The following is a 22,458-nucleotide window of genomic DNA, read 5'->3' as shown; positions in this document are numbered from 1 at the left end:
ACCTGTTTGTTATCTCTCTATCACTTATATTATCTATCGTTGCATTCACTTATATTTATTCATCTATGTTTTATTAACTTTCACATTTACTTTGTTTTGTTATTTTTTAAACTTTTACTTCACATGTTTCTATTAACGTATTTCACTTATCATTAACATCACCTATATTGTTAACATTCTATCACAATTTTTCACTTATTTCTATACTTATCTTTTTATGTACTTTTTATTACATCTCACCAGCTGGTTTAACTGTACTTTTTTAACTGTATATTTTACGTATTTTTTTAAATTTTTACTCTTGCCATTGTTACTTATTTTCTATTCTTATCATTGTTTATTCAAGTTTATTTTATATTGATACTATTTTATGTTTTCCTTCCTTTTATTTATATGTAATTTCTTATCACTTTATTTTTACATAATATTTATCCTAGCTTAAATTACCTTATTGTATCTTATTGTTGTAATATTCTAAAATTTGTAAAAATTAAATATTGTCATGGCTCCTTTAGTGCACACTTGCGGCACTCAGTTTAAGATCCACTGATCTAAATCAATAGAATTTATTCTAGCAACATTGCTGCATAGGAGGTGTTCATTACTTCAAAATTCAACTCATAATTTTTATCTGTATAAGTACTTGCATATGTTTGTGAATAAGCCTTTCAGGTTACAAATTTCCTTGAGCCTCTGTAAATGACAGCTTTTTCCTGATAACTAACTTAACTGAGAAGAACTAACTTGTCATTCCGATCTTTAATGATTTTTTTTTTTTTATTTACCATATTTCTATAGAAATTCTCATTAAATTAAGTGTCCTCTTCCTGTATTTCTTTCATGGCACAAGCCTTGCTTTTACATTGTGAAGCAGTGTGGTTAAGGCAATACCGTAGATTCCAAAACTACTACTTTTAACTTTTCTACCTGATTTTTCTGTTGGAGAACTTCCTTCTATTTACTAGGAAAGTTGGTCTATTTTTGTTATTTTCTAATTAAGTGGATATCTCCTCTCTTTGTTCCTTAGTCACTACTGTAAGTTGACTTAATTCCCAAACTTTCTGATAAATCCTCCCTTAGTAATCTTTCTCTTAAAGAATTTTCCTTAATATCCGAAATAGAAGGAGAAACTATCGGTCCTTCTGTCAAGTCCTTAAATTTATTGTAGCCGAATTTTCATGTTTCCATAGTAATTATGAGAGTTGTAATTTTTTACTTTTGTTTACCCAAATATGGATTAATTAATTGCAACTAAAAGTAATATGGTTTGAGAAAGTTAGTGATGGTTGTACCACTCCAGATTTTTTTTATTATTCAAAAATTAAATGCTATTTTTTTTCTTTCATTTCAGAATACATTGTCACATTTAATGGATATTATAGGAAAAAAACAAGGAAGGCTTTTATTGCTGCAGCCTTGAATAATAGTGATATTGATACATGGCACATAGTTGAAAGAAATAACCTCGCCAGTGATTATCCAAGTGATTTTGATGTTGTTATTGTGAGTATATTTGAAATATTACAACTCATGTGAGATCCAATTTCAGAAATTGTTAATAGTTAGTTATAAGTTTATGGAAATCATGTGTTAATATTTTCAGTTCTCTTATGGTGTATATAAATAGTTGTATTGATTAGGCTATCTGTATTGAAGTCATATTAAAATTAATTTTTGTATTTCTGAACTTTTGATTTTTTGTTATTATACTTGACATTTCTGATAATCGAGTGCTATATTTTGAATCGACGTAGTTCTGAAATAATTTAGCTATACACTGACATTGTTTATTGTTACAAGTATTTAATTTATTATTGGATTATAATATTTTTTATATTTTATAATGTATAAATTCCAGGCCTTCATCAAGATTGACTGTGTGGATATTCTGCTATGAGTAAACATTGGCTCGAAAATCAACTACAAATCGGCCTAAATTTACTCATAGCAGAATATCCGCATGCAGTCAATCCTCATGAATAACTGAAATTTAGAACAAAACTAATAAAATAAGTTTTACTTATTTTTGTTTCTTGCTCTACTGACCGCAGCCCTGACCTTCAAATACAGAAAAAACTGTAGTTTTTAACAGTAAACAGAACTCCTACTAAAGATGCTTATGCCTCTTTTTTTAAACAGTTTTTCTAATAACTGATTACTTCTTGATTATTCGGTAATAGTGGGGAACGAAAAATGTTTCTTCACCAGGATTAAAGATGGTACAATAGTATTTTTTTAATTGTAGAATACTTCTCCTGGCATTGTAGACTAATATTATGGCCAGGCAAGTAATTAAGAATCTATATCGAAATACAATAATAACAAATAGGTGAAAGGTATAAATAATAATATAAATTATAGTGATTAAAAGCTATATTTATATATTCTAGTGATATTTTACATCTCTTGACAAATAATACCAAAAAGTTGCATATAACTGTTACAATGAACAGAACAGAAAACTTAAAAGTGAATATTAGAAAAAGTTAATTGATATTAATAGTGTGGGGAAAAATTGTTATTTGATGATAAAAGAAAAAATGTTTTTGTTTTTTTTAAAAAAGTTAAATTTATGTTATAAGTCTAAATTTAGAATTATTTTAGCATATTAATGCATTGTGTTAATGAATAACATTTATTTAATCATTTGTGTGTGAAATGAATATTTTTAATTTATAAATTTAAATATTTGAACATTAAAATCATTTTTATTAAGAGACCGAAACAGTGCTGTTTAAATAAAACAAACACTGATCACAATACACTTGTAATTGACATTATATATCGACAGTGAGAATTTGTAAAACGTGTTATTTTATGTCTACAAAGTGGATTAAGTTTTTGAAAACTTAAAAACTAATCAGCAATTATGTTTGTACATAAAGAGTCATCAAAATGACATTTAAAAAAGAAAGTGATGCTTTTATTGTTTTATATATTTGACCAGTGCCAAGCACTGGAAGAAGAAATCAAGTTAGTTCTCTACCAGAATCCACCCAGGCTAGACATGTGCAGTCTCACTAGAGAAAATTATTTCAAATCAATTCAATCAAGATACCAGGAACCAAGTATTTTATGACAATTATAACAATTTTTATTTGATGTAATTTAATATTTATATTTTATCTCTTAAATTTCATTTTTTTTTATATATATAAGAAATTATATTTCTTTTACAAATAACTAATGTTTTCTCATATATTGAAATATATCTGGAATAAATCCAAATCATTAATTTGCAATTTTATTTTATTGATTTATGTATTAATAATAAATAATAAAAATTTATAGTCAGATGCATTTATTATTTCAATGTTACCATATTGACCTTTAATATAATGATATAAAAATATGTCATAAATTGGCATCTAATAAAATGTTTCCATAGGAACCATGATATAAATAACCCAATTATAAATACAAATATAAATAACTAAAAAAATAAAATAACTCAAGGTTTGTGCCAGAAATAAATAGGATAGAAATGGAGGAAGTGAATTTTTTTTTTCCAAAATATAACCTTTCTTTCTAATGGGTAGTCAGTTCATTATTTCTGTTCTGAATTTATTCTATTTATATTCAGTATTGTTAATTATGTTTTATGTGTTTATGAGGTTAGAGTAACATGGATTTAAATTTTGTGCATATAATTTTTTGTAGATTGCACGATTTTTATATTTTTATATAGTGATAATTTATTTTAGATTTTGCTTGAAGTTGTTTTTTTCATGATATATGATTGTAGGTGTATTAAATTTAAATTTATGTCCTGTTTGTCTGAAATGTGTGGCGAGAGAAGTTTGGTCAGGTTTGTTAGTGTTTTTGTTATAGAGGTACAACTATTGGGTCATTTCATATGAAATGTTTGTTTTTATTATTTCAGAAATTTGATTAGGGATTAGTGAACTTTTGTTGTTTACTATGTTTATGTTTACACATTGTAATGAGCCATTATTAATTCTCTCTTTTGATAATATTTAGTTCCATTCCAATAGATTGCATGTAGTTTAGGATACCATCAAATATAGCCATGGAAACACACACAAAAAAAGGGGGGTGATGGTAGCAGCGTGGTAACGAGCCTGTCTGCAAACCTATAGATTGCGAGTTCGAGCCCAGCCCTACCTGGGATTTTTTCAAGCATGCAATACTCACTCATAATCTCCCCCCGGGCATTTTTGAGGCCTGTCAGCCAATGGGTGGCACTCACAAAAAATTGGTGTGGGAGTGACAGAACCACCCTATGAAAACCACTTCATGAAACGCATGATGTATTTTTTAAGTATATCGTGCGAGGCCTTGGACCTCCACGGTCTGTTGCGCCAATGAAAAAAAAAAAAAAATTCCAATAGATTGCATGTAGTTTAGGATACCATCACATATAGTCATGGAAACACTTGATTTCGAGTAATTTTTTTTATGAGTTTAAGCTTGAATACTTGTCGGCAAATTAATCAAGATCACTGGATACCTTACATTAAAATACATTTCAGTAATAAAAGGAAAATAAGTAACAAGACATTATGTAGTGTAGAACCTAAGAAACAAAAGGGGGTTAAAAAAATTTTATATTGCTTTACTTTTCTTTTTAGGTTTAAAACAGTACTTTTCTGTAATAAAAATAAATTGTTTTTCTTGACTCCATCAGACAGTTGGTTTAACAAGTTTCTTCACCTTTTATTTTTATTAGTTCAGTACTTGAAATTGTTCTGTTACAGTTATTTTCATTTACAACAAGAAGTGAATATTGTATGTTTGTGTTTACAGAATATCAGTAATTTATATTTTTATTATAATGATTTTTAGCTTAATATTAATTTTGAAAATGTTAAAAAAAAAATTGTAACTTTTTAAAGATTGAGTCAAAGACACTTATTTTTGTTTGTCTTCTTTGGACAATTTCCACACAAATTTATGAATTTGCTGCATAAATCCAATTTAACAAATGTATTTTAAATAAATGTAGTTGAATCAGTTTAAAATAACAATACCAGATTTTTTTCCATAATTTCTTATTTGTTTAATTGAAAAAGAGAACAGATTGTAATAATAAATAACTTTTAAGTTTATTCCAATAACAGTTCAACTAATGCTGCCGGAGTACTTCACAAAGACAATGAATAAATAAATCTTAATCTTTGATGTTTCTATGACTTGGAGGTATTGGGGTTTGGAAAGCCAATAATGTCTTTAAGATTATAGTAAATGTGGGGGAAGGAACTCAGTTTCACTAGTTACTCAGTTTACAGAAGGTTTATTAGACTCATAAATATGTCGAGATTTTGGTCAGGCTTAAACAAGCAAGGGACCAGGCCATTTGCGACCGAGGGAGTCGAGGTGTCACCTTTAACAACCTTCGAACCGTAGCAGCACTGGTTCATTCATCCTGGGAGGTCAGCTTTTATTTTGTGGAGGTCCCATGGAATGAAAATTTGATGGCCCCACCAGGGGGTAGATTAGGGTAATAACCTAATATGAAAAATAACCAGGAAGGGAGTAAATAACTAGTGATCCTATTATGTCAAAATGTTACATTTTGAGACTGAATACCTTTTGTTTTTATTTTTAGGTTGAAGAAGGAACAAGAACTAATTGCTTAACTAAACTAAAAGCTTTTCCATCAATTAAACGAGTTACCCCACAGCGTTTAGTAATTAGAAATTTAAAATTATTTGAAAATGATGATCACCAAAAAGTGGGCAATCCTAATAGGTATACAAAAAAGGTAATACTATATTGTAAACAAACAATTGTTTAGATCATTTAAAAAATAAAAAAATTGTCACTAGCTTTTATGACTAGAGTTAAAGATTCCTTTTGGTATTTATAGTTTATGAACATACAATACTGAGTGTTACCTCCTCTGTAATGGGTAGAATGACAACTTTGACTTTCATTTCATAGTCTTTATTAAGTTTGTAGTAGTTCTTAAATTATAGCTCCCATGTCATCATTATGAAATAAAATTCTAAGATGGTTAGTTCACATTATTGTATGCCTGCAAAGGTTTTTCCCAGAGTATTCTATGGGATCTAAATTGGAGCTACAAGTTGGCAGTCACTATCTTGGAGAAGAGTAATGGAGATCACACATTGGAATAAAACTGGGACTATGTTGTGAGGGTAAACTATTATGGGTTGCCATTTTGTTATGAACTGTCTTTGGAAGATTGTGTTTGACTGTGTTGCTTTTTAAACAGCTTTTGGAATTTATAGTTGAATTTTAATTCTTAGGTTTATCTATTATTTGTATATTAAAAGATTTTAACATATCTACAAATGTATAGATCATATGGCTGTTGTTATCAATAAACACATATTAATTAAATTTGTAAAATCAAGTAGAAGATCCTCAGTTCTTTTACCATTTTAAAAACCTTATTGATTTCATAGATTATTTTATATGTTTCCAGATATATATTTAAATGATTGGTTACATATTTTACTATTATTTAATTTACTGATGATAAAATTGAGATTGATCTGTAATTATCTATTTAGTGTTTGCTGATTTTTTTATAAATTGATCTCATATTCGATATTTTTAATATGTCAGGATATTTTCATAATTTAGTTATAGAAATTAATAATTGCATTAATTATGGAGTTAAGATTTCTAAGTGAATAAGTAGGTCATGGGTCTTATTCCATCAAATCCAACAGATTTTGTTTCATTTAGAGATAACATGATTTGTCTATCACGCACAGCTGTTTAAATTGAATGATTAGTAGATGGATTTAGCCAATTGTAATATTTATTATGGAGATGATAATGAGGAATCAATCATGTGTTGATATTATTTATAATATCAATTATTTGATTTGATGATGTTTCAACCTGATTATGTAGGCAACATCAGGACTAAAATTAAATAAAAATTACAATACAATTGAGTTGAAAGAAATGAATATGGAATAAATAAGAGGGGTACAATGAAAACTAAAAAATAGTATTGCAAATACATATTAAAATATGTATTATTAATTAAATACATGTATACCCGTTTCCTTTAACTAATCTACTGAAAATGTAGCGAACATTATATAAATAATTACTGATCAGTCTCTTTCCTATCATCGGTAAATAAAATGCTAAAAAAATATCTAACCATCGTTTACATATATTTCCAGTCACATATAAAATAATGAATAGAAATTAGTAAGGTTTTCAAAAAGGTAAGCGTCTACTGCTTTATGTTTTTACAAATTTAATCAGTACTAAACTTGATTATAACACCTATACAATCTATTCAGTTGTAAATATGTCTAAAGCCTTTAACTCTATTATAATAGATAAACAAAAGAATTATAATTCAACTCCAAATTCAAAAAGCTAGCAAAAAAAGCCACATAGCCAAGCATAATATTCTTTCAAATATGGTAATAATTGGGCACCCATGCAGGTTTGACCCCACTGCATGGCCACAATTTTTGTGTACCGTGTTCTCTCCATAACTCATCTATCCTCCTAGATAATGGCATAATACCTTAATTAAACTGATTATACTGGGATGATTTAAATATCATGAGGAATCTTCATCTTTTGACATAAAAATTAGTATTATTTTTTTAAAAATATTTCTCACCTAATAATATTAGTTTGTTAATCACTGTTATTAGTGATATAACCTGATACCCCACTCCATCCTTCACTTTTAATATTAATTTGATTTTACTCTGTCAAACTCAGTAAGTTCTTACATCCCTCTTTACAAATCCTCAGTCTCAATAATTCTTACAATGTTCAAAATTCCTTCTATCTCCGTGAGCTTTTATTATCATTCACTATCCCTGACCACTATATCCTTGTTTCTTTTGACGTAGAGTTTGTTCACTAATATTCCAATAGACAAAGCCCTCCTTATCATAGAAGCCAACTGGTGATCCATTGCATCCCACACTTCCCTTGACCGTTTTTCTTACCTTGATTCCCTCCAATTCTGTTGTAAATCTGGTTATCTTACCTTCCATGGTCAGTTCTTTAACCAAATTGCAGGACTGGCCATGGAAAATCTTCTAGCTCTCCCCGGTCTTTCCGACATTGTCCTCAATGATTTGCTTGATTCCATTATCCCACACTTCTCAGTTGACACTACTCTTATTAAAAAATATGTAAATGATCTCCTCCTTGTCCTTAATCCTGATAAAATCCCTGATATTTTACCCTCCTTTAATTCTTACCATTCATGCTTTAATTTTACTGCCGCTGACCTTAAGTATGTTCTCTTTTTTTCTTATCTTTCCATTACCCCCTTCTCCTTCTCCATTCTTTTTTATTCTTCCTTACCCATGTTATTAGTTTTGTTCACTATGTATATTATTATTTTCATATTTTCTAATTACATCTTTATATATTATCCATGGTCAACTATCTTCTCATCATTACTTATACTAGTCTTTATATTTTATTATTACTTTATTAATTACTTAATCTAGTATTTATATTTTATTCTAGGACTGATTGGTATGTTGTATTCTTAAAGCAACCCATTGTTTTTGGGTAGCATTGCTTGTTATTAAATAAAGCATTTCTCTTCTCTCCTAAATCAAACCAGAGCTTATTTAAAAAGTTTCTTATGTAATCATTTGGATTAACTACAATCAAATTTTTTGAAAATTAAATATTTTTAAAAATTTTGCATATTATTTTGCTTTGGAAATTTGAATCTCTATCTTTGATATTCTTCTTATCTCTTCCCATCCTCATTTCTTAATTGATCACTGACTTACCAGTATTGTATTTTTTTAATAGTTTTGGTGGAGATATCAATTCACTCATCATCATAATCACAAAAATATGATGATCTGATATTTTGTGTTTCGTTATGCTCATTTTAATATTGTTTTGGAGGTATCTGAAAATCTGTATTATAGGTGATCTATACATGATTCTGTCAGAACATCCTATACCATTCTATTCTGGTATAATCTTTAGTACCTTTTTCTAGCCCATTACTCCAACATAATTGGATATAACTTAACTTTAAATGATCCCAAAAGCGTTAATTTTATTGATATGTTTGACGTTAGCTTAATCCATTAAAGCCATGGCTCCTTCCCTCAAACTCATCCCCTCTGGGTCAAATCTTGCATTTGGGTACGTTTTTTTTATCTCCATTACTCTTTCATTCTCCTAGATTATTATTTTTAACTACTAGTTCGTTGACTTACTTCTACAAAGGTAAAGAAAATGCCACTTAAGTCCTAGCCTGGAAAAAATTTGCTAACCCTACTAAATCACTGATCAGAGTTGTTAATGAACTAGAACATAAACAGTTACAAAACTACTCTAAATAAATATAAATTAGCTCTGCTTTAAACACTAGAGAACTAACTGTACCTGAAGGACCATTCAAAATATTTAGAGAATCTAGTCACAGAAAATAAAGCTCTGAAATACAGCATAAGTAAACTGAAGGCTTCTTATGAATAAAGCTAAGCAGGGGCTCAGTGTGGGAAAGAGCGGCCCCCGTATGTAGGAACCACCTAAGATCTAGACATGATTGAGTGCTGCAGACAAAAAAAGAAAATTTGACTGCCACTTGTCATGGTAAGCCTTTTCAGGCAGTCAATGAGGGGTGACCTGGTGCAATTAGCAACTTCAAAAGAAAATCCTTAATGGCCCCATTTACTCGCACTTGTACTAGAGCGCCTGACAAAAGAGATAGGTAGGGAGTGTAAAGAAGGTTTGGTTTGTGGTTTCTGATGTATGCTGCTAAAAGGACTATATTAAGTGTGATTTACATCTTGATGCTTGGAATTTAGGAACAAACTTAAAAACAAGACTGTTATTGTTCAAACAGTTCATAAGAAAAGAGATTCTTCAGACTACCTTAATTACTGGCACATTTTTCTGCTTCTCTATTCCTATAAGATATGGTTCGGTGTCATCAATCTGAGGCTTTTACTTTTTGCTAAAGGTAATTAGGAAAGTATCAAATTTTATTCAGAAGAGAATGGTCTAAATTGGACTGATTTTTATTTTCTGTCTGCATACTAGGTTACAATAAAGTGAGGAACATATGATATTTACACATCGTCTCTTTATTGAGATTAGATCGAGCTATATAAAATTTTATTAATTTGGTTAAACTCTACTAGGTACAGTTAGAATTAGGAACTCATCTGAAATTAGTGAGATAATTTTAATCCACTATGGCAAACATTAAAATGGCTTCATAGATAACTATATCTACACAGAACCCTTTGCCACTAAGGACTGTATAAGATAGGGAGATGAATTGCCAGCAACTGTTCAGAATTTAAAGGGCTATGTGAACAATAGTCAATGAGATCAATAGTACACTTAATATATCAATTCAAATTCCTGGATTTTCTAATGGCCTCAATATAGTTGCCAGGAATAATGCACAGAAATTTAATGCCCTTACAATTATAAGGTAAACTGATTGTGGTTCTGGAGGTACCAGAACATTACTGACCGTGAGGAATTGAGAAACAATGAGTATATAGATACCTGACAGTTTAAGCTGGAGGAATTTCAAATAGTGGTAGTGCCTGCCAATGCTAAGCATAATGTAAATCTTTTGGATAAGATAGTAGCAGTTCACAGTAGTAAAAAATGGAAGAATTAAAATGTAGAAAGATTTGAATCTTTATCAGTTATAAGTTATCTGTGATACTCCCTTGATATGTAATATAAACAATCAATTGTTTAAAAGATTAATAACTAGGAACATAACTCCATCCTAATATTTGGAGATCTCTGGAGTTAGCAGTAAACCACTGTAAACATCCCCTGTACAGGGACATCGTTCAGAGAAAGTAAAATTGTTTATCTGGTTGAATTAGAAGCAGGGATTAATTTTGCGAATCACCACCAGTTTTGATAAACAAGTTAAGAGAGATACCCCAAACTAACAAGGGTTAACTAAAGACTCCCTACTTCTACCCATTAACCCCATCTTAAATTTTCATTTATTGACTATGGATCTTTCTTGATGATATTTTTCTATTTATTTTATTTTATAGCAGTTATTTTCCTAAAATATAAAACTTTCATCATTGTAGTAAAATTATTTTTGTACAATTCTATTTTAGCATTGTTGGTTCATTAACGACTATAACTTAGATTGATTCTGAATGTAATTCAAACTTGCCTCTTGGCCACATGTTCATCTTTATTTACTTATTTATACAGATACATTTTGTTTTATTGTTTGCATTAGATAGCCTTCTACTTGTTACAAGTAGCTATAAAAATATAAATGAAAAATAATTTGGAGGGTCTTATCTGATATGTGAAAATAATTATGCCACAATTTAGTCAAATATGATAACTTCCATATTTTCTACATGAAAATAAGTATTTTTATAATTCAGAATTTATCACTGTATAATGACATTAATAATAATTCACACATTTTTGCATATAATGATATAACTCTATATTCTATACAATAATAATACTTTTTCCAGTTCTGGGAATCTAAAAGTAAATTAACTGGCAGAGTTCTCCTTAGAGCGACCAACAAAAGACAGATTACTAGTATTTTGCAAGCTGATACATTATGGGGAATGGGAATTACAGGTAATATTTTTTTTAACAATAAGTCAATTAGTTATAAACTATTAGATATTTAACAAATAATGTTTTGTTATACTGTACATTTTTTGTATTTGATACTTGTATTGGAACTTTTAATGTGTCATCAGTATAACCATTGTTGAAGAATGGTTATAATAATTGCTAAAGAATGTTAAAATTAAAAAATCTAAGAACTGTGATTTGTGTTAATACTTTTATTAACCATAGCCAAGTTTAATATTATCTTATATTGTATAATCAGTTTGTGAGTACAGATTATTTTAAATAAATGAACATTTTTTGTTGTAACAAATAAAAAGTGTTTCCTTATTCAGTTGTTTTCTATAATTCTTTTTAAGTTATACTACTAGCACTTATGGAAATTAACTTAATATACTTTGTTATATTTTGCATTCATGCCATAATCCTTTAGCAACTGTGTTCAAAAAAATAATAATAATTGTAATTAAAATCTAGAGCATTTGTTTTTCATATTATTCAATATGTTTTTTCCATTTTTAGATTAAATAAATGAATTCTATATTGGCAGGTGCAGGCATAAAAGTCGCTGTTTTCGATACTGGTCTTTCTAAAAGCCATCCTCATTTTAGACAAATTGTGGAGCGTTCTGATTGGACTCATGAAAAGAGCTTAGAAGATGGGTTAGGACATGGCACATTTGTTGCTGGGCTCATTGCGAGTAGCAAAGAATGCCTTGGACTTGCTCCTGATGCTCAATTACACATTTTCCGAGTATTTACTAACAATCAGGTATTAATTTTGTTTATTATATTTCAGTTATCTTTTCTTTTTTTTTTTAAATTGTTCTTCTCATTTATTGGGGGTGGGGAGATTGGAATAGTTCCATTGCTAACAATTTAAGTTTCTAAGAGATGATTCAATTTATTAATGTAATGATTCACTATAGCTTTGTTCCAAGAACAACTTTTGACTGTACGGAACATAAATATTACTGGTTTTTCCCTCTCAAAACCTGTACTGCGCTTGCTCCAGACAGTCAGAAGTGGTTAGAACAGACCTTATACATTTTAGTATTTCTTTTGCATATTCTAATTATTGATCTATAAATAGGGTGTCTACACTACATATCATTATACATTGTCATCATCGCATGCATTTATTTGATAATTCATCTATAAAATCCAGAAATCAGTAATTTAATGTTAAACTCACTCAGATCACCCGTTAAAGCTTTCAGTCCCTCTAGCACAACCACCCTGGCAAAATAGCCAGTACCAATAGTGTTCTCCTTACTGCCTTTCCACTACCCAACGGAAAGTTATCCTACAGTCTTTGCCTTTTTTTTATCTGCTGCTCTCTATCTTACATTAGTAACTAGAACTTAAACTAAATACAAGTTTCGAACATTGTTACAATATAATTACATTAAATCAAAGATATTAAACAAAAAGGGTATATAATATTAACTGTTCAGACTCAACTGTTGCACCCGCTGGACCTGCCTGTTCCTATAGTTCAAAAGTTCATCTTATGCCATCTCGAGACAGTACTTCTTATTACATTCTGGGAAAGAGATGGCATCAGCAATACGTCCAATTAGCAAAATTCTAAGGCTTACTGATTTGAAGCTCCAGTGAAAGCTAAGTTTTGGAGGCCGTTCCCACTCCAGGAAACCTAGGTCGAGTCTCGACGTGAGGTGAGATTGATTAAAAATCCCCTAAAATCCAAAAATAGTCACTTGAGCCGAAATAACCAATTACTGGTCAATTTGTCGATCAAAACAATAAATTTCTACACAAAAATGAAATTAAAAACAATAACATCAAAATTACTTCATCAGGATGACCAGTAAAACCTGCCTTAATCCATGGGAACTCCTGATAAAATCTTAATAACTCAAAAACAATCCATAACTTTTTTAAATTAACCGTGAAACCGTGCATAATACTGTTCAAAGTTGAAAAATTAAAAAGTTCAATCAATTAGAACCTGTTTGAACATAATCCAAAAATTCCAAAATCACACGGTAGAAATTGTTAAAATTACACAATCAGTATTCTAAAATCCAGACCAACGTCTGGTTACATTATTTTCAAAAATGAAAATCCCTCAAACCAAAATTTTTCTTAAGTGCCGATTACCCGATCTATTAAGCCAGGTAACAAAATTTAAGTGAGTTCAATCCCAGTCAACCATGATAATTATGAAAAACAGAAAAATGTCAGCCACGTGGCTATAACCTGCAAACAATAAAATTTTTAATCTCGCAAACAACAATTTTTAGGGAAAAAAAGAAGCGCAATTGCGAGCTTAATGGACAGATATGGCTGGGCAGGTTATAACTTTCCCACAACAAAGTGTAAAGTCCTTCATATAAACCACGATAATTAGATATAAAAATGTCTTTATTCAACAAGTTTTTACAGGATACCATTCACAGGTAAACAAACACTGCAAATCAATAATTTTCACCAATACCACTCACAAGGCCAAGCTTTGAAACAGTTACAATTGAATTATTTTTTTCCTTTAAAACTTAGTACGATCTGAGACTTTCAACACAATCTTAACAAACAAACTGTCTCAAATGTCCACTTTTTATATAATACTGTACTAAAGAGATTAAAATAGTTATCATCTGAAAAAAAAACAATATTACATAGTCATTAAATTTGTTATCAGTGTAATCTTTAACAGTTCATTCAATGAAATGGAAACATTTAATACAGCATTAATACCCTGAAGTTTATTTCAAGCAAACACTAATCGCTCTGTCACAGATAAATAATCATGTATTCATAATTATTCATATATAATCATTAATATATTCATAATTAGAATAAGTATGAATATTGACATAGTCAGTATTCATAATTATTCTTATAACCTTAAGTTTTTACTTCCTAAAAACTTGACAGTTGTTTTAATTAGTTAGGACATTTCTTAATTGCATTGTTACTAGTAAGATATTGTCCCTTAAGCTACAATATCTCTTAAGTTTGAAAAAGTCAACAATATGATTTTAATATCTTCAAAAATCTGTACCTTCTTATAGAGAGAGGCACCTTATTTCAACCATCATTTTTAAGGGTACCTGTAATTTTTTTTTTTTTTTTACTTCAAGAATTCTTTCAAGGAGTAATTAAATTTTAAATTAATTAACTTAACGTTCTTTAATAAGTTTTTAATTCATTACATTAGCTTCAGAGTTAATTACTTGAGATGAGCAATTGATACTGAAAGGCATGCTTTTTCACCTATTGGGAAGCATATTACTAGAAGTAGGACATTTTTAATTTTTATATCTATATTTAAGCAAAATCAAAATAATCCTATACGTAATACACGAAAAATTTGATGATAAAAAACCTTCATTATAATAATTTTAGCATAGAATAGCAGTTTCCAAGACACAAGCTTTCAGAAGTCAAATTTTGTCAAAGCTAGTAGAATGTTGTGGTGTTATACCTGTTAATTTGTCCACAATTCTGGTATTAAATTAGTAGAATTTAATTTTCATTCATTTCTGAATATGAAATATTTTGCTAGGAATCACCATTTTGGATTTACAAATAAAAATCCAAAAATTTCCTGTAGGCCTAAAAGTTTATCTCTGTTCAATTTTCAACCTATAAGAGATATGACAAGACGTCATAAGACTAAAATTTTATATCTTTGTGCCTTCAAAGTTTAAAAACTATCTAAGTCCATTAAGTGTTAATAATTGAAAAATTTGCAGAAAAAAATACAAATTTTATTCTTGACATAAGAATCTGAGAAGTGAAGATTACTAACATGAGAGCATCAATTCCAATGAAACTTTGAGATGATAGCTATTTCCAACTTATAGTTTTACAACGCAAAAAGCAAAATATCAGACATATAGCCGAGTCTAATTATTTTACAACCTCTTACCATTTCATCCTGGGAGCAGGAAAAAATATTTTAAATAATTTTAGCAATTTTTTAAATCATTTTCTGCCTTTGCTCTGTCTGTATGTATTGAAATTTATACCAATCAGTTTATCATTGTGTGTAAAATTTGAAAAAATGAAAATATATGTTTTCACTAAGAATCACCATTTTGGAATTATAAATAAAAAAAATTGAAAAAATGCCAAGAGATGTCTGCTAGGCCTAATCTAATTGTATTAGATGAGTTTAACTGTATTGAAAATCACAAAAACCAAAAGACACTTCAAATAAAATAGGCCAAACAATTCTTCTCAAGAAAAAGGGAGTCATATTTGTAAAAGCCATGAATAAGAATTATCATAGAAATCAAAATAGGAAATTTTTGGACTTTTTTTCTTGCCGATATCTGATGTTCACGTAAACACTCATAACTATACTGGATTTTATCCAAATCCAACATTACTACAATTATTGGAAAGCTGAATTTCTACCCTTCTATACCATATTAATACCTTTTCAATTTCATATCTTTATAAGGGAGAAAAAAGTAGTTTTAAATAAAGTAAAACTACCGAAACGTTATATTTTATTTCTCCAGTTCTAATTTGTTTACATAGGTCTGGTTTTTGCCATTCTGTGCAGTTATAGAGACCAAAACCATTGTTAACTTTCATGTAGATTGGTGAATTCTTTTTGATTATACCCTAACACTAAGTTAACCACAATCCATAGTCATGCCCAGAAACAAATTTCTCCACGATTTCTGTTATGATGGCAAACTTTTTGTTTTTGAAAATGGTACAGTGGACTGCTCCTATTCAATAATTCATCTGTCTTATTTTTTCTATAATATTATTATTTGAATTATTGATAAAACATTTTATTACTACTTATAAACAACATACATATTTATAAATTAGGGTACAGTATATAGAGTATGATAAAAATGCATGATTTTATTAGTATAGGGGTACAAATAAGTTTCCATCGTTTTATATCAAAAATGAGAAATTTATTGTGAAAGAAAGGTACATTATGTTTTATTCAAGATATTATCCAACACTTGCCACTATCTTTTCCCATCTTACTGGCAGCCTTCGAATAGCATGTCAGAAGAGATCTTCATATTTTGAGGCTATTCACAAATCAGCCCCATTTTTACTGTCATCATAAGATAAAAAATGCTGCTAAACAGGTCATGCGCCATTGACCAGAACTCTGTGAAGAATTCACCAGTCTGGTGAATATGGTGGGTGGGATTAGACTTCCCAATTTAGTGTTTCCGAATAGGTTTTGACTGGGGCCACAACTTGTCTACGATTATTATCAGGTATGAGAGAGAATGTTTTTGTCAATCTGGAGTAGTGATGAGCACATTTTTCCTCGCTGAGTCATATTAATTGTATTCATGTATTAATTGGATTGGAGATCTCCAGTAATGGTTTCACTCGGTTCAAGCAACTCCATAATACAAGACACCAAACTGATCCTACTAATTATACAGCATGAGTTTTTTCCATATTTGGTTTGGCTGTGTATGTTCAAGTGCGCCTAGGTGGGTGGTCTTCATGAATTTTTTCTTCTTTGGATTACTGTAGTGGATCTAATTTTCATCACCAAGGACTGTATGATGCAAGTAACCCTTTCACTCATGCAAAATCAGCATTCAACTTCTCTCAGCTTCAATTTATATTGAACCTATCTTTGAATCATTCCCAACAATTTTAAACGATGTGAAATTGCTTATTGAGTCACTTGTAATGTAAATGCTGTTGAAGATACATTTTATTATTTATATTACATAGTAGGCTGTATCAAAGAGGTCATGGTCATATGGTCAATATATGTTACCAAGGGGGTGGCAGAAACAGAATTAAATCACAATTTTCCACTAATAACACTTATTCAGCACAAAAAGTGACATTTTGAAACAAAAAAAATCATATGATGCTGATAAGAAAAAGTTCAAGATTGTTACCAGGTGGCCAAATTAACGATATTAGGATTCATCCAAGATTCACGCTGGTTTTCTGGGTCATTGTGCATATAATCCTTCGTACTCATATAATATTTTCTACTTGTATGATACTAAACGGTTTCTTCTTTTTACTTTTCTATTCTAATGGAAAAATTATTTTAAGGATAAGAAATGATTGAACAGGCGGGATTTAAAGGTAGGGAGGGTATTGGAGCGATGGATGTTGGAAGGGATGGAGTTCCATAAGGATGAGGCTCGGATAATGAACGATCTATCGAAAGCAGCAGTTCGGTGGGCCTTTGTGTATAAATCTGAAGACCGGGAACGGGTATTGCGGGAACGAATGGAGGATTTGAATTGAAGGAGCTCGGAGATGTATGGAGGACAGCTGGATTGGATGACTTGGAAGATGAAGGATGCCAGGAAACACTTACGACGGTAGAAAGGGAGGCGTCCCTGGAAAAATGGGAAACAGAGGCGTCCCTAGCGATCCCGAAGGTGAATCCTACACAGCAATTTATCAAACATTTTAATTTCGTCTCGAGATCCCCAGAGACTCCCCCATATACTGTACAGCAATAGTCAAAATGAGGAAATATTAGCGAAGTGACTAGGACCCTACGAGTTTCAAATGGAAATAGGTGGCAGAGGTAATTTAAACGTTTTAAAGTTGAAAAGGTACGGCAGGAGATATTGGATACACGGTTTTTCCAGGAAAGTGTTTGATCAAAGGTTATCCCTAGGTTTTTGATGGTGGGGTAAAATCTGATGGTACTATCATGTAGGAACAGAGTTGGAATATTAGGAACAGTTTTAAGGAGATGATTGGAGCCTATTAAAATTGCCTTCCTCTTCTCCACATTTAGCTTCAACTTGTTAGCCCTCGCCCATTCACAAATCCTATCCAAATCTTCTTGAAGTTTCTCTGTGGCTGGTAATAGATCAGAAGGCGGGAAAGACAGGTATATTTGCAAATCATCTGCATAGATGTGGTATTGGGAGTGATGGATCTGGAGGGGAAGGTCATTAATGTAAATAGCAAACAGAGTAGGAGATAAAGAGGAGCTTTGAGGAACACCACAGGGAAGGGGGAGGGTCTTAGATGGAGGTTGACCTGGGATGACTACATACTGGGACCGATTTGAGAGAAAGGATTTGAACCAGCACAGGGGACTGTTGGATAGAGTAAGATTACGCAATTTAGTAAAGATGATGTTATGGTCAACAGTGTCAAACGTTTTGGAAAAGTCTAGAAGGATGAGGATAGTGAAGTTTTGGTATTCAATGGAGTTTTGGAGGTCATGGGTTATTTTGAGGTGAGCGGATTGCGTTGAATAGCCAGATCGAAAGCCAGATTGGAAAGGGTTGATAATGGAACGTTCATCTAGGAAATTGGAGAGTTGATTTTGGACAAGGTGTTCTAATGGTTTGGAAAGGTTAGATAGAAGAGAAATAGGGCAGAAGTCGTGCAGTGAGCTAGGGTTGGAAATTTTCTTCAAATGTCGGACAAGGGCAGTTTTCCAGGAAGATGGGAGTATAAAGTTTTGCAATGAAAAGTTGTAGATGTGGTAAAGAACGGGAATTATGACAGGGAGGCTGGATTTTATTAGTTTTACTGGAATACTATCAGGGCCATAATCATTAGTGTGGGATTTTAGGACAGCGGAAAGTAATTCATTGTAGAACAGATGTGAGAAAAAGAAGTCTTCAGAATTGAAATTGTGATATTGAATATCGGAAATAGAGGAATTATGAGCATAGGATAAGAAATGGTCATTGAGTCACATGGAAGGAACTGAGATTATTGGATTCTGGTATTATGAAAGTAGGTGGCTTTAGCAAGTCGGACAGCAGATTGGGTTTCATTCCGTAGGATCTTGAAAGACGTGTAATCGGCAGGTATGCGGGTTCGACGGTATTTGTGCCTCGTTGCCTCTCTTCTTTTCATCATTTCCTTTATTTCGGGGGTCAGCCAAGGTGCAGTGATACAGCGTATGGTTCTGGTTTTCAAAGGAACATGGATATCTAATATGCATTGTAGTTTGTGGTCAGGGTGGTTACCATAGGGTCAATGGATTTATAGGAATATATGATGTCCCATTGGAGAGAATTAAGGTCAGGCTGAAGGGATTCATTAGTGATAAGTTCTAAATTGCGGTATGATACTATTTTGGGGGTGAAGGATTTCACGGGTAGGTCGTATATAATTTTTATAGATTATGTGATGAGAGAAATGGAACGGGATGTTGAGAAGAAGACAGGATTTTGATGGGGGAGTCACAGATGTAAAGGTCCAACCAGGTGTCGGAAAATTTGGTGTGATGAGTAGGAGAATAAGAAACCAGGTTTCTGGCGTTGACTGTAGTCAGCATGACACAGAAGAGCCCAATCAGCCTGAAGCTCCTCCAGTTCGCAGATCGTCAAGACAATGTGAACACCTCCATGTTACCTTTCTGACTATGACCTTTTTCAAAGGGACTAGTTTTTATTCAAGTGGGGGGAGAATGTAATGTATGTAATTAGGTTACCCTTTAGGGATTATAACAGTACTCTACCTTTACTCAGTTGTTATTATTTAGTCTCAATTGCGTGCATCAATGTATTTAGTGTGTGTGTTCAAGTTATATCTATTAGTTTGTTTTCAGTATATAATAAAAGGTTCTTCTTAATGAATCTAGTACTTTTTACAGTCACTTTTAAGTCACAAAAATTAACTATTCAAATACTTTTGTATTTGTCATTTTTTTTTTGCACGAATAACCTCTTATTCGAAAAGAATATATGATTAAACATCTGAATACATTTGTATTCATATAATTTCATAAAGACAACATATTTTGTCTTACAGACTTATGGCTGTACCTTTATATATTTTAAGATCGTGTATAGATTAATTTTAACTTTTCTAATATCTGAAATATTAGGGTCCCTTTCTATGTTTTCTAAGAGGTGGAAAACGTAAATGCTATCGATTTTGAGATAGCGCATCGATTTATTTTAACTTTTCTGAATTCTAAAATGTTAGGGTCCATTTATATCTTTAGGCATATGCAGAATATGAAAAGGCTATCGATTTTAAGAACACTTTTAATTTTTCTTATTTCTAACATATTAGGGTCCATTTATATGTTTAGGAATATGAAAGTGGTATCAATTTTAAGATCGCGTATAGATTTATGTCAACTTTTCTGATTTCTTACTTATTAAGATCCCTTTTTATGTTTCAGGAGCTGTAGAAAATGAAAATGTTGTCGATTTTATGATCGCGTATCCACTTAACTTTTTGATTTTTAACGTATTAGGGTCCCATTGCATTTTTGGAGCTATAGAAAATGAAAAACACTAGTAGGTTTCAAATAACAAAAGTTATAATGAATCAATATGCAAGCAAAAATAAAATAAAATCGATAGTATTGTCATTTTCGACAGCTCCTAAAACATAAAAAGGGACCCCAATATGTAAGAAATCAAAAAGTTAAAATAAATCTATAAGTGATCTTAAAATCAATAGCATTTCCATATTCTGCATATCCCTAAACATATAAATGGTCCCTAATATGTTAGAAATAAGAAAAATTAAAATAAATCGATACACGATCTTAAAATCGATAGCATTTCATATTCTGCATGTGCCAAAACATATAAATGGACCCTAATATGTTAGAAATTTAGAAATGTTACAATAAATCCATACATAATCATAAAATCAATATCCTTTTCATTTTCTACAGCTTCTAAAACATAAAAAGAGACCCTGATATGTTTGAAATCAAAAAGGTAAAATAAATCTTTGCGCGGTCTTAAAATCGATAGCATTTTCATATTTCGCATATTCTGAAACATATAAATGGACCCTAACATTTTAGAAATCAGATAAGTTAAAATAAATCGATACGCCATCTCAAAATCGATAGCACTTTCATATCCTGCATATCCCAAAACATATAAATGGACATTTTAGTAATAAGAAAAGTTAAAATAATTCATTGCGCAAGCATGCAATCTTAAAATCGATAGTATTTTCGTTTTCTGCATATTAAGAAATATATAAGAAGACCCTTATATGTTAGATATCAAAAAAGTTTATATAAATTGATATAAAATTTTAAAATTGATCGCATTTTCCTTTTCTACTCGTCTGAAAATGTGTAATGGGACCCTCATGCATTATAAATCAAAATTGGTAAAAAATAAGTGAATTTAAAAAAAAAACATCTAATTGTTATTCGAACAATATTGTATTCCACTAATTTTTTATTCAATTGAAATAATATTTCAAATATTCTAATACAAAAGTATTCGAATTGTTCAGTTGTATTTTGATTCGAATAAAAATGTAATCGTCTTGTCAATTGAATACTTTTCGCCCAACTCTGGTTTATAGTGATCTTCATAGGCATACAGGTTTCCATGATATTTGCCAAAATAAAATGTTGGATCTACCCCACCCCTATTATCCTCCCTTGAGCATTCTCATGTTTATGAGGATCTCCATTCCTCTGCCATATCCTCTCAATTAGGGAGTCTCTGCTTATTCCTACCTATCACCTGATCCTTCTTCACTTATTTTCTTCGTTAGTTATCTGAAATTAGCTAAACTTTAGATTCAAGGACCTTAAAAATATCAAAGAAACTATAAGCCAATTTTTTTATATAATGATTATTTCTTCTTTTTTTTTTTAATAATATATTCTATTATATAAAATAAACTTCTGGTCATCTCTGCTGTGGTCACAAATTTAGATTTTCTATGTTAACTCTGTAATAGACGAATTGTGAGAAGAATTGGTGATGGTGGCGCATGCGCGGGAGGTATCGGGCAGGGAGGGAGAGAAAAATCATATGGTCGTTCGTCGGTTGTTTTTGTGAGGAATAGACATTGATGTAAAGCTAGTGGATTTTTTGGTGTTCTCTGTGAGCTAAGTTATGTTTAAAAACTGTGTATTGAGAAGTGATCTTTCTCTCTCTCTGCCACGACCAGCTGAGTGCAAGTACTAAACCTTGGGACATAGATATCAATCGTATGTATTTTAATT

At 30.8% G+C, this 22,458-nt stretch overlaps 1 protein-coding gene across 1 annotated transcript in view; it reads left to right on the top strand.

The window, feature by feature from the left end:
* The window catches only part of S1P (membrane-bound transcription factor site-1 protease), a gene marked incomplete in the record, with an annotated part of 80,081 nt that overhangs the window by 5,137 nt on the left and 52,486 nt on the right, over positions 1–22,458 (top strand). Inside the window, 4 exon segments of the mRNA XM_067046355.1 lie at positions 1,352–1,503; positions 5,570–5,725; positions 11,439–11,550; positions 12,098–12,318. Coding sequence (XP_066902456.1) covers positions 1,352–1,503; positions 5,570–5,725; positions 11,439–11,550; positions 12,098–12,318 — 641 coding nt within the window.

The sequence above is a fragment of the Halyomorpha halys genome, unplaced genomic scaffold, assembly GCF_000696795.3.
Source record: "Halyomorpha halys isolate HHAL.00 unplaced genomic scaffold, Hhal_1.1 Scaffold350.1, whole genome shotgun sequence".
NCBI lineage: Eukaryota > Metazoa > Arthropoda > Insecta > Hemiptera > Pentatomidae > Halyomorpha > Halyomorpha halys.
The sequence above is the reverse complement of the archived record's forward strand: the minus strand, read 5'-3'. Positions and strand labels throughout refer to the sequence as shown.